Here is a 17295-nt window from a genome sequence, read left to right as displayed (position 1 = left end):
ACACTCAGGTTTAACATTTCCGGTGGCCACTCTGCCCGGCTGCCAACGTAGAGAATGCTGCCATCCCAGGGAAGAAGGGTAGGGGGAAGGGAGTAAGAGGAGGAGTTCGGGAGAAAGGAAGCCCCTGAGGCCTGGGATTGGGCAGAGCTCTAGAGAAAGAGACCTAGATTAGGATGGGGAGGAGCTGGGGCAGGGAAGAGGGGCAGGTCCTGGGTCAGTTCTGTTTCTCCCCTCAGGCCAGGTCCCAACAGGCGGGTACTTTCCTGGCTGCGACCTGGCAGCTCTGCCACCCAGGGCCTGATCATAAAGGGATCATGGAAGGAGAACGAGAGAAAGAGTCAGAGGAGGCCATCACGAGACTGGTCAGTGGGCAAAGACACTTGCCACCCTGACAACCTTGTGTTGAATTCCCAGAGCCCCTGGGACCCGAGTTTGCGCTCAGTGGCTGTGGTAAGCACCATGATCAAAAGCAGCTCGGAGAGGAAAGGGTTTTTCTGTGTTTGTTGTTTTGCTTTGCTTTGCTTTACTTACGTGGCCCAGGTCACACTCCATCTGAGGGAAGTCGGAGTTGGAATGTAGAGGCAGGAACTGAAGCAGAGGTCTTGAAGAAGGGAGTTCAATGGCTTGCTCTCTAAGGCTTGCTCAGCCTGCAGCTCCTAACAAAATCACCCAGGACCACCTGCGGAGCGGCCGCACCACCCACGCTAGGCGGGGCCCTCCCACACCAGAACCCCGCCCCCACAGACTTGCCAACAGGCCGGTCTGAGAGAGGCATCTTCTCAACTGAGCGTTCCTCCTCCCAGGTGATTCTACCTTATGTCAAGCCGACAAAAAACTGACGCCATGTAAGTAGAAAGTGAGAAAACTCCACAGAGTTGACCTCCGCTCTGTACCTGTGTGCCGTGGCACAAGCCCCTCCCCATACAGACATACACAAACACCTGTAATAGATAATCAAGTAGAGAGAGAACAAGAAAGACCCAGCACTCCGGTGGCAGAGGCAGGCAGGTTTCTGTGAATTCCAGGCCAGCCAGGGCCACGTAGGAGACCTTGTCTCACAGAGGGAGGAAAAAAAGAAAAAGACAAGAAAAAGATCCAGAGTTATAATTTGGAGAACCAAGCTCACTTTATTTGGAAAATAGAAGTTGGATATTGACACTGGATGGGATCTGGGGTGGAACAAAAGCCAAGGGTGTGAGGCAGGTTCCGTCTGCGCCACGTCTGCCTCCTTCACCCCCCCAAACATGCCAACAATGAAATCATCGCCCCACCCCATCTCCGGATAAATACGCAGTGGCTTTTTACCAATTGATGTCTGTTTTGGGAAGAGTCAAGGGCGGAAGCTGGCAGGTCCCTCTGACCCCATTAACTCCCATCTCTACCCCTCCATCATGCAGAGGCCCAGAGACAGAGAGACACTGGCCAGACATACAGCAAGGAAGCAGAGGGCAAAGAGTCAAAGCCTTGTTCCCTGTCTCCATCTTGGGATCTAACAGGAGACTCTCCAGAGTCCCTCTCCAGAGATTCCTTCTCTGTGACTATGCTGTTCAGCCAATGGCCACCAGTGACCTTGCTTCTCTCCTAGGTTGTCCCTTATTCTTGGGTCCCAGGGACCCAAGAGAGGCCAGCACATGAAAGGAACGGAGGAGAAAAAGAAACTGCTTTCTTAGACCTGAGGACATATTTACAAGAAAAAGTCCTTTGCTGTGACCTGCCCCCAGCATTACGAATCAGGGGGTGATAGAGCATGGGGGCTCTTGCCTGTGACCCCAGCATTTGGGATGCAGAGGCAGGAGGAGCTATTTTGGCCAGTCTGAGCTTCACAGAGACCTTATCAAGAAAAGAAAGTGGGGTGGGGATGAGAAGAGAGGCAAGGGTTGGTACAGAAAAAAACTAAACACAAGGTAATAAAAGCCTCCTGTCTGTTGAGCGTTTGCTACCTATGATTGCTGGAAGTTTCCATGACCAAATAATGCAAGGCCTCTCGTTCACACCTTCTTTCTTTTTTTTTTTTTCAAGAGAGAAGGAACCAAGTCTTTATTGAGAAACCTGCCCGCCCGCCTCCCTTACTGTAGACGGTAGACACACTCTGTGTTGGGGTAGGATGGCAGGTTTAGCTGGTACTTCTTTTCCAGAGCAGGTGGTACAAAACGACCTCCCAAGTAATGATATCACCCAGTAAACTGGGTTGCAGACTTCTTGGGTGCTGTCAGTGAGATGAGTAAATCTGGTTGGATTCCGCCAGGATTTCCCTTTTCTACATCCCATCCTGAGGGAATGTCACACCTTCTTTCTAAATCTCAAATTCTCACCAAGTAAGCTTCATCTTTTGCAGTTATTGCCTGTTTGGAGGTTGTTGTCTTTTTGTTTTATTTTGTTCTGTTTTTTTTTGAGACAAGGTCTCAGTCTTAGAACCCAGGCTGGCCTCAAAATCATGGCAATTCTCCTGTCCCAGTGAGGGTGTGTGCTAGGATTACATGTGGCATGAGCCACTACACCCAGCTCTCTCTCTCTCCTCTCTTCTTCCTCCTTCTCCTCCTCTTCTTCTTCTGCTGCTGCCAGGATCTCACCATGTAGCCCAGAATGTGAGAGCCTCCTGCCTCAGCTTTCTGCATATACCACCACACCCATCTGGCTACCAAAATCTAGAGGCGATGGGCTGAGAGTCTTTCCCAAGATGATAGAGCGAAGACCTGACAGGTGGTCAAAATATCATAGACCAGCTGGCCTTCAAGGCAGGAAGAAATAAATGTGAGACGAGCCTGCCAAAGTTGCAGCAGGTTTTTAGGTGGCTCACAGGTGCTGTCAGGGTTACAAGACAACACAGACCCTAGCACGGGGTCCTTAAGAGACAATCATAGACAGGCCATCGCCTCCCCGAACGGAGCCTCATAATAATGGCTGCCTCGTAGTCAGTTTGGGGGGACTGAGCCACTGTATGACAGTGTTACAGCTGTGCACCACGCCTCCTCCTGGTGTTGATGTTGGGGCTAGACCCAGGCCAGGACATCCGAGGGCTGGCCCATCGACCACATCACACAGCCCAAAACGAAAATCATAAACTTTACTTAAACATTATTTAAAAATGTTTTAAGATAGAGTTTCCCTGTATACTCCTGGCTGTCCTGGAACTCACTCTGTAGACCAGGCTGGCCTCAAACTCAGAGATCCACCTGCCTCTGTCTTTAATACCAGTGCTGGGATTACAGGCGTGAGCAACCTCCACCCAGCCGAGTTTTGCTTTTTTTTTTTTTTTTTTTTGTGGTAACTAGATTGAGCAGCTCTCCAGTCTGAACTGCATGATGGCAACATCAGAGCTTGGTTGGACATGACTGACAGCCTCTTCAGTGTGCCCATCCTGCAGTCCCTCATCAGCTCCTGATGGCTCCAGGGTGAACTCCCAAGCTGCCGGCATCCAGAGCCTCAGAGCCACTGTCCCGGTCTCGGGAACCCCAGCCACAAACTCAGAGTGAGGGCTCAGGCCTCAGTTCTTCTTGCATCACTCCTAGCAAATGCACTACCTGCCCAGTGTCCGGCGGTAACAAAGGGAATAGACAGAGAATAACCTGAAGAGAGATCACGTGGTCGTGGACACCTGTAACCCCAGCACCTGGGAGGTGGAGAGAGGAGAATTGGGAATTAAAGGTCTCCCTACACTGTGAGTTTAATGCCAACCTGGGCTACCTGGGATCCTGACTCAAGTGAGAGAAGGAAGGTGTGGGAACATGCATAGAGTTCCTGCATGCAGATATGTGTGTGTGTGTCCACTATACACATGATGCCACCTGCAGAGGACAGAGGGGTCAGATTCCCCTAGAATTCCCTGTAGGCAGTTGTAAGCTGCCTGGTTTGGGTGCTAAGAACTGAACTCGGGTCCTCAGAAGAACTGCTGAGCCATCTCTCGAGGCCCTATTCCGTGAGTGGTTTGTGTGTAAGGGCTGAGGCCAGGACCTAGCAGAGAACCTCCCTGTCTAGAGTTTAGAGTCTTCCTATGGCTCTGCAGTTCTAGGTTCAGAATCTGCTGCTGACACTGAGAGCTGGAGTCTGGCCTTTGGACTGGACCCGGCAGGTGCTCAGCCGGGGCAGGGCACTCGATGGATGCTCCAGTAACTCTCCAGATGCCAAATGCCATCTCCAACTTGCCAGGCATTTCAAAGTGAAACAGTCAGCTTTGGCACTCGCATTATTATAGGGAAGAACCCTGTATTGGGGCCACTATGTGCAAGGAGCTTCCGTAGGCATGTAACTTGGAAATATCGGAGTGCTCAGAGGGAACTCTTGGGGGTGCCATGACTTGCCTAAGATCTGCGAATCCAGCCAATTTAAGAACCTAAACAGACACTGGCCATCTTATTGGAGACTGCCCATTCTCTGACATCTAGCAGGAAACACAAGTTTGTGGGAACAAACTTGCTAGCTCATGGACCTGTTTAACTTCAGGGGCTGAGGTTTGAAGCCGAGTTGGGGCTCTTCTTGGCCACGTCGGGGACTGAATTTGAGATCTCTGGTGTACTCCCATTATTACCCTCCTGCCCCCTGCACCCAGTCCTCTCCACTATACCTGACAGTATCCATCACTCCCTCTCCCTGGGAACACCTTCCTCCTCTCGTTTCCATGACAGCACATTCTCCCCTTCTTCCCCTTGCTCCTCCAGTGGTTTCTCACTCCCCTTGGTGGCTCTTGAGCCCAGGAAGCAAGGCCAGATTCCCACACTCCTCTTTCCTCGCTGCACCCTGGAAGACCATGCATATTTCCCTCTGGGTCTCCAGCTCTTACCTTGTCCTCTGTCTTCCAGTCACAGCTACCTGCCAGTGCCAGGTAATCTCATAGCCGCTCTACAGAGAAAGTCCACTCTAGGGGCACTGAGACTCTGAGAGGGGAAGCCAACCTCAGAGTCTGGCATTCATCCAGAGTTCTAGGACATCAAGAAGAGACTGGAAACCGTAGGGCATTTTTAAACCAAAGGCAAAATCTTCCCTCCCACCTCTCAGAGAGAAAGGAGTGGAAATTTTGGGGAGGAAGAGACCTGTGAGAGTCTAGAATTACACTGTCAATTTGCAGCTTTAAAAATGCACTGTGCACGGTACATTTTGAAAGGCAAAGATTTGGAGAACTTCGGGAGGAACAAAAGTTCACAGAAAATTGCCCTTTTCTCCCATTTTGTTAAGTCTTCAAACCCCTCGTCCCAGGGTTCCGGCAGGAGCTGGAATGGCTTTCTACTCCACCGGTGCCCAGAATTCACAGTAGACTTGGACCTGGGGATTTTCTCTAGAATTCCTGACCTGAGTTCTGCCACTCCTGACAAGGTGACTCAGGGGAAAGCAGCTTCATCTCTCTGAGGCCAGCCAGGCATGGTGCACGCCTTTAATCCCAGCAGTTGGGAAGCAGAGGCAGATGGTGTGAGGCCAGCCTGGTCTACAGATCAAGTTCCAGGACAGCCAGGACTACACAAAGAAACCCTGTCCCCCAAAAAAACAACCAACCAACCAACCAACCAACCATACATACATATATATAAAATGAGAATACTACCCAGGTGTGGCACACGCCTTTAATTCCAGCACTCAAGAGGCACAGGCAGACTGATCTTTGTGAGTTCAAGGCCAGCCTGGTCTATACGGCAAGTTTCAAGCCAGCCAGTAAGACCTTGTCACAAAGAGAGAGAGAGAGGGAGAGAGAGAGAGAGAGAGAGAGGGAGGGAGAGCTGAGATAGGTGCATAGAGCACTTGGCACCAAGCCTGGTGTCCCACGGCACTCAGGCAAGTTCTGTGTCTCCACTGCCCGTAACTTTTGGGTTTGCCATGCACGTAAACGTACTCATGCTTTTCCACACACTGTTCTGCCGTCTCAGGGGCCAACTCCTGTGCATCCTTTAAAACCCCTGACCCTCTGCCACCTCTTATAAAGTTGTTGCAAGCGTGATTTTAGTTAGAAGGCACTTCTGAGGGACGTCCTCCCCGGGGCTTCCTGTCACTGCTCTTGCCACAACTGCACGCAGTCACCTGCGTATGATTTGCTTCCCAGCATTGGCTGGAGCTTTCTGAGAGAGGAGACGCATTTGACTGAATTCCCAGTCACAGTGCCCAGAGTGCACAGCCTGGTAGGCTTTCGGGATGCTCACGTTACTACACACGGTCCGGGCCCAGCTGAGGCTGATCTCCGGTCAGACGCCTACCAATATCAGAAAAGGAAAAATAAAAAAATAAAATAAATAAAAGCAGCCAGATCTTGTTGGATGTGGTAACACATGTCTATGATCTAAGCACTTGGGAGGTGCATGGCAGGCCAGTGTATACATACATACATACATACACACACACACACACACACACACACACACACGACTAAACAAACAAATGAATAACAAATAAATAAAAGGGTAAAGGTCCTTGCCACCAAACGTGATGATTTGAGCTCAATCCCTAGAAAGAAACCCACAAGGCAGAAGGAGAACCAACTCTCCCAAACTGTGCCCTGACCTCTGACCTCCACATGTGCACAGTGGGAGGACCATGTTCCCACACAGAAACAATCACTCAGTCAGGAGCATGTCCCCACACAGACACGATCACTCAATCAATGTTTAAGCAATCTCGAAACCACACCTGTAATACCAATACTCCGGAGGCTCCCGGCTGGAAGATCAGGAGTTCAAGGTCAGCCTGGGCCACATGCTACACAGTTCTAAAGCCTGTGTCACCTGCTTGAGGAGTCTGCCCTGATTAACTGTCCCCTTTCTCTGCTACCTCCTCTAGGAATCTCCAGTGGCGAGTACCTAGGAGCACCTTTAGTGTGGTGATCACCTTGTCCATTTGGGTGGTGAAGGTCAGCTGAGAGACTAGGTTCCAGGCTAGGGTGGCTGAGCAGGCCTGACGCCAGCAGTGACTATCACACTACATCCCAAAGTACAGAGCTCCCAAGGTCCTAGGCTTTGAAGGACGTCATGCTGAGAAAAGGGACCGTACTTTGTCCATCAAAGGGACCCTTCCTGCTCGCCTAGCTCTGCCTCCCCTGAAGGCTGGTTCAGTCCCTGCTGGAGTGACAGCCTCCAGCTTTTGTTCCAATGAAGTGGCTGTCAAAAAAGAAAAGAGGTATATTGTCTCTCTCGCTCCTTTCTTTTTTTTTCTTTTCTTTTTTTTTTTTTTTGTTTGAGACAAAGGCGTCAATTTCTTTCCATCTGTCCCAAAAAAGGAAGAGAATTAAATTTGTTTTTACAAGGATGTCAGCAGGCTGCTTCAATAGGGAGTCAGGGGCAGGTTGCTCAGGCAGTGGGGGAGGCACGGGGGATAGGGCAAATGATGACATTCAGGGGAGCTAGGGTCCAGGGGTGCCTGGATACGTTTCTATGTCCTCCCTCAGCAGCTTGAGCAGAAGAGGGACCCGGGGGTAAAGGGCCATGCTGACGTCACTACCGTCAGAGCCCTCTTTCCCCGGCGCCTTCAGAATCGGCCCCAGTCCCTGAAAGCCACAGATGCCAGACATCTGAAGGGCAGCCAGACGCTGAGAAAGGAAAGGGATTCCCCCCAGGTCCTAATCAAGGGTCTAAACCTCACTCACCTTGAGGTGCCACATATGGGGTGCTCAGCCAAAATGGGTCTCTGTGCTCCAGTACCGAGCTGCATATACTAGGGCCCCGAGAACCCCAAAAACATCCACCCTTGGGCTTCAGGATTAAAACGGTCAGCTGAAGCCTTGACCCCCTGCCTCTCCCCTCCCCAACACACACTTTTTGTTTTGCTTTTTTGAGACAGAGTCTCACTGTGTAGCCCTGGAACTCGCTATGGAGGACAAGAACGCACAGAGATCCTCCGGAGTCTGCTTCCCAAGTGCAGGGATTAAAGGCGTGGGTCACCGCGGGCAACTCCCGCTTTTTTTTTAAAAGACTTATTTTATTGTTTTACGTGTGTGAGTGTCTTGCCTGCGTTATGTATGTGCACCGTGCTCATGCCTGGTGCCCACAGAGGTCAGAAGGCATCAGATCTACTGGGACAGAGGGTGAGCTGCCACGCGGGTGCTGGGAATCGAACCTGTGTCCTCTGCAAGAACAGCACGTGTTGTCCTTAATCACCTCAATCTGTACTTCCTACTTCTTGACACAAAGGCTTCCTCGGTTTTGGAGCCTGGAACCTCTCACTCCTCCTTGGGCCTCAGGGGTCCCGTTAGAACTTGATTCTGGGGGCCTTGTTCAGTACCCAGGGAGTCTCCGCTTCTGCCCACTGGCCTGTCCCCAGCCACACAGGGACACAGGGCTGTGGATGGGGTTCAATTTAGGCTCGTCTGTATGGTTTACTTTTTGTTTGGTTTTGCCGTTTGGAAGGGTTTTGTTTGTTTTGTCTCCTTGATCCCGGAACCCCACACAAACACCCCACCACTGAGCTGAATCCCCAGCCTCTTTACTTTTTATTTTGAAACACTAAGTTTGCCCGGGCTGCTTTAATTGGCCAGACTCAGCCTCCGGCATGACTGGGATGACACAGGCCTGCACCACCAGGTCCAGCTTGAATTCTCTTACAGAGAAGTCATGGCCTCCGCCCGTAGTGAGAAGGTCCTGAGCGCCTTGACTTTTCTCCGAAGCGGACCCCTCCGCGGGGAGGGCGCTTATCTCCTGACCAAACTCTAAGCTGCCCTGCCTGACTGCCCTGCCCCCTCACCTCCCCTTCGAAGAGGCTCCTCCCCTGCCACAAAGGCCCAGACTCAGCTCCATCATCAAGTCATTGACCCCATCACGGTCTCTCCTGGTTCCTGGAGCTGGTCTTAAGACTGGACCTGCGTGTTCAAAAGGCCAGAACCCGAGGTTATCCCAGGCTGAAGCCCTGCCCCATTGCAGAGGCCTCACTAATAGGTCCCGTTTAGGGGTGACTCTCTGGAGTCCCCAGCTTCACCTCCACCCCGCCAAACCAGAGCCTTGGACCCCACAGGCCCCGCCCCCACCAGAGGCCTCCCCTCTGTGCAGGCCCCCTACTAGCTGCCCAGACGGTGGCCACGACCTCCTAGGGGGCTCGGGGTGGCCGCTGGGTCACTTCACTTGGGAGGGGCGCTGGGGGGGGGCCGGGTAGGTCAGGCGGCAGTACCACCGCCCGGGCCATCGGAGGGGGTGCAGGCGGTGACGCGCTCACGCGCGGTGGCCTGGCGGCCACTGCGGAGGCTGCCGGGTTCCTGGCGGCCACAGGGGGCGCGGCAGAGCTGGCGGAAGCAGCGCTTGAAGTTCTCGTCCAGGAAGGCGTAGAGCACGGGGTTGAGGCTGCTGTTGGCGTAGCCCAGGGCGATGCACAGGTGCAGCGCGGCCACCACAAGCGGGTCGCTCCGGTTGATGTCCACCAGCGTCCAGACGATGACGAAGATGTGGATGGGCGCCCAGCACACCACGAAGGCGCCCACCACCACCAGCACCATGCGCGTGATGCGCCGCAGGCTGCGGTCCTTCTCCTTGGAGCCCGACAGCAGGCGCACGCTGCGCAGGCGCAGCAGCATGAGGCTGTAGCACACAGTGATGATGAGGATCGGCACCACGAAGGCGAAGAGGAACACGCAGATCTTGGTCACCGTGTCCCAGTACCAGCTGGGACTGGGGAACTGGAGTATGCATACCACCGCTCCATCTGAGCCGGAGAAACAAGGAAAGCCAGGGATCAGGGGCCTGTGTGCCTAAGGGGCTCTGTCTGCTTGTCACTTTTCCAAGATGATTGACTGCGTCCCGGGGATTCTCACACCTAGGCTGTCCCTTTACTTGGTGAACTCCTCTTTCTGCCCTCCTCTAGGAGGTCCCCTTCTATGTCCTCTCCAGGTCCTTTGTAAGCCTCTATGCCCATGGACGGCAGTAATAATTTATCGTGTCCCGGTCGTGTCAATCATTTGTTGTTAGCTCGGCAGACCTCCTACCTGTTTTCAGAATTGCTCCAGTGGACCGATCAGGACTGAAGATTGATTCTGAGGGTGAGTCAGGCCTGGGGGTGCTTGCGTAGCATGCATGAAGCCCTGCGTTCAATTCCCAGCACTGTATAAACTTGGCCTGATGGCACATGCATGAAACCCAAGCACTCAGGAGATAGCGATGAGGAAGAGTAGAAGTTCAAGGTCGTCCATCCTTGACTATATTGACTTCTAGGCTAGCCTGAGCTACATGAGATCCCATCTTTAAAAAGAGCCAGCTGGGCATGGTGGCGCAGACCTTTGATCCCAGCAGTCGGGGAGGCAGAGGCAGGTGGATGGCTGTGAGCTTGAGGCCAGCCTGGTCTACAAAGTGAGTCCAGGACAGTCAAAGCTACACAGAGAAAACCTGTGTCAAAAAGCAAAACGAGGGGCTGGAGGGATGGCTCAGAGGTTAAGAGCACTGGCTGCTCTTCCAGAGCTCCTGCTTTCAATTCCCAGCAACCACATGGTGGCTCACAACCATCTATAATGAGATCTGGTGCCCTCTTCTGGTGTGCAGACATAAACGCAGGCAGAACAGTGTATACATAATAAGTCTAAAGAAAAAGAAAGAAAGACAAAACAAAAGCCTGACTCCAGCCCAAATGTATGTGGCTTTGGGCAAATTACTCACTGTCTTCAAGTTTCTTTATGGTGGGGCTAATAGTGTACATTTCCTTAGTAATATTTAGATTTATTTGCGCTCTCTCTCTGTCTCTCTCTCTCTCTGTATGTGTGTGTAAGTAATAGGACAGCTTGCAGGAGTCAGTTCTTTCCTCAAACCATTTGTGTTTCAGGGATCAAACTCAAGACTGTCAGCTTAGTGGCAGATACCTTTACCTGCTGGGCCATCTTGTCATCCCTACCTGCCCCAAGCACATTTCTTAAGACAGCTGTGAGGGTGAAACAGACTCAGAGCCATAAAGTATTTAGCTCAGTGGGGTTCAAATGGTTGATGCACCCAGAGGAAAGAGGAGCGGATATGTATAGGAGCCTAGAGAGGTCAGGGCCTGGGTCTTAGGCAGATGTCAGCTAAAGTCAAGAACCACTTTGCACGAGGTGAGGTAGCAAGCACCTATAATCCCACTACTCAGGAGACTGAGGCAGGGGGCTCTCAAGTGCAAAGCTAGACTATGTCCAAAAGCAAAGCCCTTCCCAACAGCCAGCCCTTCCCAACTCTTGCCCTGTAGGAAGAGACAGGGGAGCTTCCTGTTCTGGCCCAGAGCAGAGTCTCAGAGGATGTTGTAGGGTCCTGATCAGGCCTGAAGCTGGCCCAGGGGATGCCCATGATCTCTTGGAGCCACACAATTAAACTTGCAGCTTGAGAGTCATGAGAAAGGGGCTGTCTGTGGTAGTACAGGCTGGCAGGGCTCCTGGGGATGACTGAGGATCAGTGTGTGTAGTGGTGGGGGATGCCCAGAGAGGGAGGAAGGAGGAGGGAGGAGGGATAAGGCCCATTTGGCTCCACTCCCAGCAGGGCTACAGTTAATGATGTGTAAACTGAAGGCTGGCAGTGAGCTATGGGGCCCTGCTGCGCAGTCAGAACCAATTCCTCACTGGCTATATAATGGCCCTGGGGGCCCTGCCTTCCTGCGGTTCAAGGTGTCTAAGAGGTGCCCTGCCAATCCTTCTCCCCTTTCACCCAGAGCATCAAGCCTCTACAGACTTCTACCCAGGGACCAAAAGGAAGGAGAGTCCTGAGGCCAGGGTCCTTGGGCCTAAGGTCAACTTCCATCAAATGCTCGCCTGTGAGGCTGGAACTAAACCACCTGACTTGATCCTGCTTTCTTTTTCCTTTCAGACAGAATCTAAATATACCATGTAAAGTGGCCTTGGATTCAAGATCCTCCTCAGTCTCCTGTGTGCTGGGGCTATGGGCATGCATCACCACATTGTGCCTCAGAGAAAGGGGGGAGAGGGAGGGAGAGAGGAGGAGGGGAAAGAAGGAAGGAAGGGAGGGAGGGAGAGAGGAAAAGGGGAAGAAGGAAGGAAAGGAGGGAGGGAGAGAAGGAGGAGGGGGAAAGAAGGGAGGGAGGAAGTGAAGGAGGAGGGGGAAGGAAGGGAGGGAGGGAGAGAGGAGGAGGGGGGAAGGGAGAGAGGAGGAGGGGGAGAAAAGGAGGGGGGAGGGAGAGAGGAGGAGGGGGAGAAAAGGAGAGGGGGAGAAAAGGAGGGGGGAGGGAGAGAGGTGTTCCTGCCTTGTCTATGAATAATGTGGCCCACAGGTTGCTTGCTAAGGTGTAGGACTCTTCCAGACTTCATGACATCAAGGTGGCGCCACGTGAGGAGCAGCCAACACTAGGAAGGGACAAACAATAACACTGAAAAGTGGTTATGATTTCCCCCGGCTTCCTTTCTGTATTTACGTGCTGGCCAGATGCCAACAGTGGAAGATCTGGTCACGTCCCCTGGTGGCCTAGGTACCCCCAAACTGTCCTCCCTCCCAACGGATCGCAGTGGAGTGGGAAATCAACCTTCACGTGAAGCCCCTGAACTCTGGGGATGTCTGTGATAGCAGCTATGGAAACTAAGAAGGAAGGCCCAGGAGACGCACGTGGCTGCCACTCCCTGTGGGACTCTCTAGGCCTTGCTTTGCTCATTTGGCCAAACGACATTTGGTATTGTTTTGTTTGTTTGTTTGTTTTGGTTTTGTTCTTTGGGGGGGAGGTTCTCGTTTTTCTTCCTTTGTTTCTGAGGCAGGGTTTCATGTAGCCCAGAGCTAAATGCATTACAGAGCTAAACCTAGCCTTGAATTCTTGATCTTTTTGCAGGGCTTATAGGTGCTTGGCACCATGCCTGATTTCTGAAGTGCTGGGGATTGATCGCAGGGCTCTGTGCATGCTGGGTAAGCACTCTACCAACTTAACTGCATCATCTCACTGAGTCCCTTTCCCCAGATTCTTACTACATAGCCGAAGCTACCTCAAGCTCCTGAGTGCAGGGATTATAGCCTTGTATATATTATGTATGCAACTTCCCATGGGTTCATCATCATCATCATTATTATGTGTATGGGGGAGGGTGTGGGCACAGGAATGCAAGTGCCCACAAAGGTCAGAGGTGTGAGATCCTCCTGGAGCAGGGGTTACGGGCAGTTGTGAGCCATCTTATGTGGGTGCTGGGAATTGAACTCCGGTCCTCAGGAAGAGAGCGGTATGTGCCTCTCAGCCACTAGGCCATCCCTCCAGCTCCTCCAGTGGTTTCCAAAGTGGGATAAAGGGGAGTTTGGGATGAGTCTGCGGAGCCTGTAGCCTCTTCTGGTCATCGATCAGTGACAACCACACCTTGGCCATTTATCCATCCTCCTGTCATCCAAACAGTCCTGGCCAGCCAGTTCACAATCGCGTTACAAATCAGGCCGTTCATCCTCAAAACACCTACCGCCCCCACTCCCCGCTGGCCTACCCTCTCCTTTCATTGTTCTGTCACCCACTGGCAACCACTCCCATTTATTTGCCCGAATATAGGCCCTGGAAGTCCCCAGAGGCCCCCAGGTGGTCAGGCCCTCCTGTGGTCAGGGGCCCATGTTGCAGCTCCCTCTCTCACTCACCCCGGGGCTGGGTCACTGCCATGACCATGATGGGGACCCCGACCCCCGAAGCCACGACCCAGATGCAGATGTTGATCAGCTTGGCCTTGGCGGGGGTCCGGAAGTCCAAAGCCTTGACCGGGTGGCAGACGGCGATGTAGCGGTCCACGCTCATCATGGTGAGCGTAAAGATGCTGGTGAACATGTTGTAATAATCTGTGGAGAGCACGGCCTTGCACAGCAGCTCTCCGAACGGCCACGTTCCCATCAGGTACTTGGTGCTCTGGAAGGGCAGCGTGCTGGTGGCCAGCGCGTCCGCCAGGGCCAGGTTGAAGATGTAGGTGTTGGTGGCAGTCTTCAGCTTAGTGTACCTTGGAAGGGAGAACACGGGTAACTATCCACTGCGTGGATGTCCGTTGCCATTAAACTCGGGGAGTGGAGGGGCTTGCCCAGAGGTCCACGAGGGACAGGGCCAGTGTGGTGTCACGTGCCTGCAATCCCAGCATTCAGGAGGCTAACCCAGGAGGACTGGGCAGTAAGGACCAGCCTGGGCTACATGAGACCTTTTCTCAAAAAAAAAAAAAAAGTAAAAGAGTCAGAAGCCGAGATGGGATTGGATCTCTGAACCACTCAACTGATCACCACTCCTCAGAGCAGGTGGGTACGGACTTCTCTGCAGCACTGGGGAGGCAGGAGGCAGAAGCAGGAAGATGATAAGTTTAAGGCCAGCCTGAGCTGCATGACGACATCTTGTCTCAAACAACAACAACAAAAAAAAAAAGAACAAACAAGCCCAATACTTACGGCGCTGGAGAGCAGGCTCAGTGGTTAAGAGAACTCATCATTTTTGTAAAAGGACCTGGGTTCGATTCCCAGCGCCCACATGGAGGCTCACTGCTTCTATAGGCATCAGGCAGGCATGTGGCGAACAGACACACACAGAGGCAAAGCACTCACACACACAAAATAAAAAATCTTAACAACAACAGAAAAGGCCAGAGAAGGGCAGGCTGGTCGGAGCAATGCCTCATGTGTCAGGTTCTGGCCGAAGAGCCCTCAGAGTGGGGAAAGTGGGTTTTCTGAAGGCAGAGCCTAACTGCGGGCAGTGGAAGGGAAAGAGCACATCTATAACCACAGTAAACCTAGCACTCAGGAAGCCGAGGCAGGAGGATTACAAGTTTGAGGCTAGCCTGAGCTTCATATTGAGACCCTGTCTTGGAAGAGGTGGTGTACACTTGGAATGGGCGGCAGGACAAAGATTAGGAGTTCAAGGTCGGCCGTGGCTACATAGGTCAGCCTAGGAAACACAAGACCCTCTCCCAACGAAACAAAATCAAAAAACAGCATTGAAGCTAGACGCACGCCTTTAGTCCCAGCTAAAAAGAAACAGAGGCCGGTGGGTCTTTGTGAGTTTGAGGCCAGCCTGGTCTACAGAGTGAGTTCCAGGACAGCCAGGGCTACACAGAGAAACCCTGTCTCGAACAAACAAAACCAGCATTGAGCACCCACACTCTGGTTAAGAGAGAGACACTAAAGGAGAAGAGCAAGCCAGGCAATGATGGTTCATGGCTGTAATCTCAGCCTTGGGAAACAGAGGCAAGCGTCTAGACCTCTGTGAGTTCAAGGCCAGCCTGGTCTACAGTGTGAATTCCAGGACAGCCAAGGCTACCCACAAAGAAACAGTGTCTCAAAGAACAACAACAAAAAGAAGAAAAAAAAAAGAAAAGAAAAAAAAAGAAGAAAAAAGGAAGGAAGGAGGAGAGAGAAGAGCAAGACCCTTGTAGGGACCCCGTTGGGTAGAACAGGGAGAGCACAGAAGCCATCAGGAGGTCTTCTGTCCTCGCCGTGGCTCCTCACTGTGGTTTGCTGATTGTTGGAGCTCCCATTTCCCTGTCTCTTCTGACACTGGGTTTTAGGCTGTGACTGCCTAGTGATTCTTGAGCTTCCATTCAGAATAACCGTTGGAATAGAGGTGTGTTGATTAAGAATGGAGAGTAAAAGCCCCAGTTCCAGAGACACAGATTTAGCAGATCTGGGTGCAGCTCACTGGTACAGCATCTGGTTGGATACCCAGCACCAGAGGAAAAAAAATCCAGGAGATCAGAGGCCGCAGTCAGGAGTCTAGATTCTCCTTGAAACTGAGAAGGGAATCTTTTGTCTCTTTCCTTTTTCTTTTTTTGGGGTGGGGACAGAAGGATGTGACATATGGACTCACTAGCCCGGGTTGGCCTCAAGCTCACTATATAACCAAGGATAACCTTGAACTCGTTTTTTGTTTTCTTTTGAGAAGGGCTCTCTCTACATAGCCCTGGCTGTCCTAGAACTCACTATGTAGACCAGGCTAGTCTCAAACTCACAGAGCTCCCCCTACCTCTGCCTCCCAAACGATGTGAAAATGTGTATGTGCCCACCAGGCCCAGCTTGACACTTGGTGTGTCTGAAGGACTGGCCAAATGCTCATCTGTTAAAGCTCTTCCTCTGTGACAGATCAGAGGGGTTTTTGGTTTAGAAGAAGGAGGAGAAGGAGGAGGCGGAAGACGAGGAGGAGGCGACCACTCCCGCATTGCCCTCCAAGACCAGCATCTGTCCCACTCCCTCCCAAAATAACTACTCTTTGCTCCGGGGTTGGAGAAGGAAAAGTTTCCCTCGGAGCCAGCGGAACTGCCAGCGTCTGGAGAAGTGAGGATCACAGCTGTGTGGGAGGCGGCCTTGAGCCCACAGCTGACTCGTCTAATTTCTCCGCTCTTACCCAGAACAATTCTAGGCTGTTCTTTGCCTGCTATTTTGATTTGTGACAGATCCTTGCATCCTGAGAGGGGGGCTGGGCCACTGCCGAGTGGGAGCTGAGGCTGCTGGAGCTGGTCCGTGTGGGGCTGAGGGGCCCAGAAGGGACCCTCCACAGCCACACCCTGCCCTCACAGCCTCCTTAGGTCCCCCTGTGCCCCCGCCTCAGGAGAAATCACACCCTACTTCCGCTCTCAACCCCCAGGCACCTCCCCAAAGCACCCTTTTGTTCCCTAAGTTGGCTCCAACCACCCTCTGGGATTCAGGCTCTCCAAAGCTACCCTTTGACCAGTGCCCTCACACACTGGCCTTTCCACTCTCCCTTGCACACCTCGGGCCCAGCCCTCCTCAGGACTTTCGGGCTTAACGGCCACCCTCGTCCCCTCGAGTTTGCATGGCTTGCCACTTGACTTAACCAGGCCTCTCTTCAGACACGGCCTTCTCTCAGGCTGCTGCTGTGTTTCCAGTGCACACCACTGCCTCACTGACTTACCCCGGGACTCTGCCAGGGCTCGTGAGCTTGCATGGACTCAGGTCGCAGCCTCCCCAAGTTCAGGACTCAGCTGTCCCCACGGCAAGGTAGGTCTGCCCACGGGGCACACTACACGGCCCTCCTCAGTCCCCCGCAGCCATCCCGCAGACCTGCACCCTGCCCTGACCCCATCCCTCAGACGGGCTGTTGAGCAGTCAGTGTCTCCTGAGACACACCACTGCGTCGGCCTGGTGGGCAACTCTCCACTCTACGGGCGCCGAGAGGGCGCAAGATCGTATTCCTGCCGATCTACAAAGCGCAGAGGGCCACCCAGCGAATGCCGCCCTCTCTCTGCTCACGCTCTCGCCTCGGTCCTGCTCCCCACGAGCGTCCGGGGAACGCGCCATCTGGTCTCCTGACTCTTAGGTCTAATACGCTTCAGAACTGGCAGGATGGCAGGCTGGCTCAGAGGGTGGCAAGCCGGCTCAGAGGGTAAGGGCTCCTGTCGCCAAAGGGTAAGGGCTCCTGTCGCCAAACTGATGACCCGAGTTCCATCCCCAGGGCCCACGCTTTGGAAGGTGAGAACCGACTCCCACAAGCTGC

General features: G+C 52.8%; 1 protein-coding gene across 1 annotated transcript in view; it reads right to left on the bottom strand.

Annotated features, from left to right (window-relative positions):
- Positions 1 to 1101: 1101 nt before the first annotated feature.
- Positions 1102 to 17295, bottom strand: part of Oprd1 (opioid receptor delta 1) — a 38697-nt gene continuing 22503 nt past the window's right edge. The window contains exons 2-3 of the mRNA XM_021651385.2: positions 13458 to 13807; positions 1102 to 9600 (exon numbers count right to left, since the gene is read on the bottom strand). Of these exons, the coding sequence (XP_021507060.1) occupies positions 9059 to 9600; positions 13458 to 13807 (892 nt within the window). The 3' untranslated portion in view covers positions 1102 to 9058. The remainder of the gene's footprint in view (positions 9601 to 13457; positions 13808 to 17295) is intronic.

This window comes from Meriones unguiculatus, chromosome 3 (genome assembly GCF_030254825.1).
Source record: "Meriones unguiculatus strain TT.TT164.6M chromosome 3, Bangor_MerUng_6.1, whole genome shotgun sequence".
Classification (NCBI taxonomy): Eukaryota; Metazoa; Chordata; class Mammalia; order Rodentia; family Muridae; genus Meriones; species Meriones unguiculatus.
This window is presented reverse-complemented; position numbering and strand designations above follow the sequence as displayed.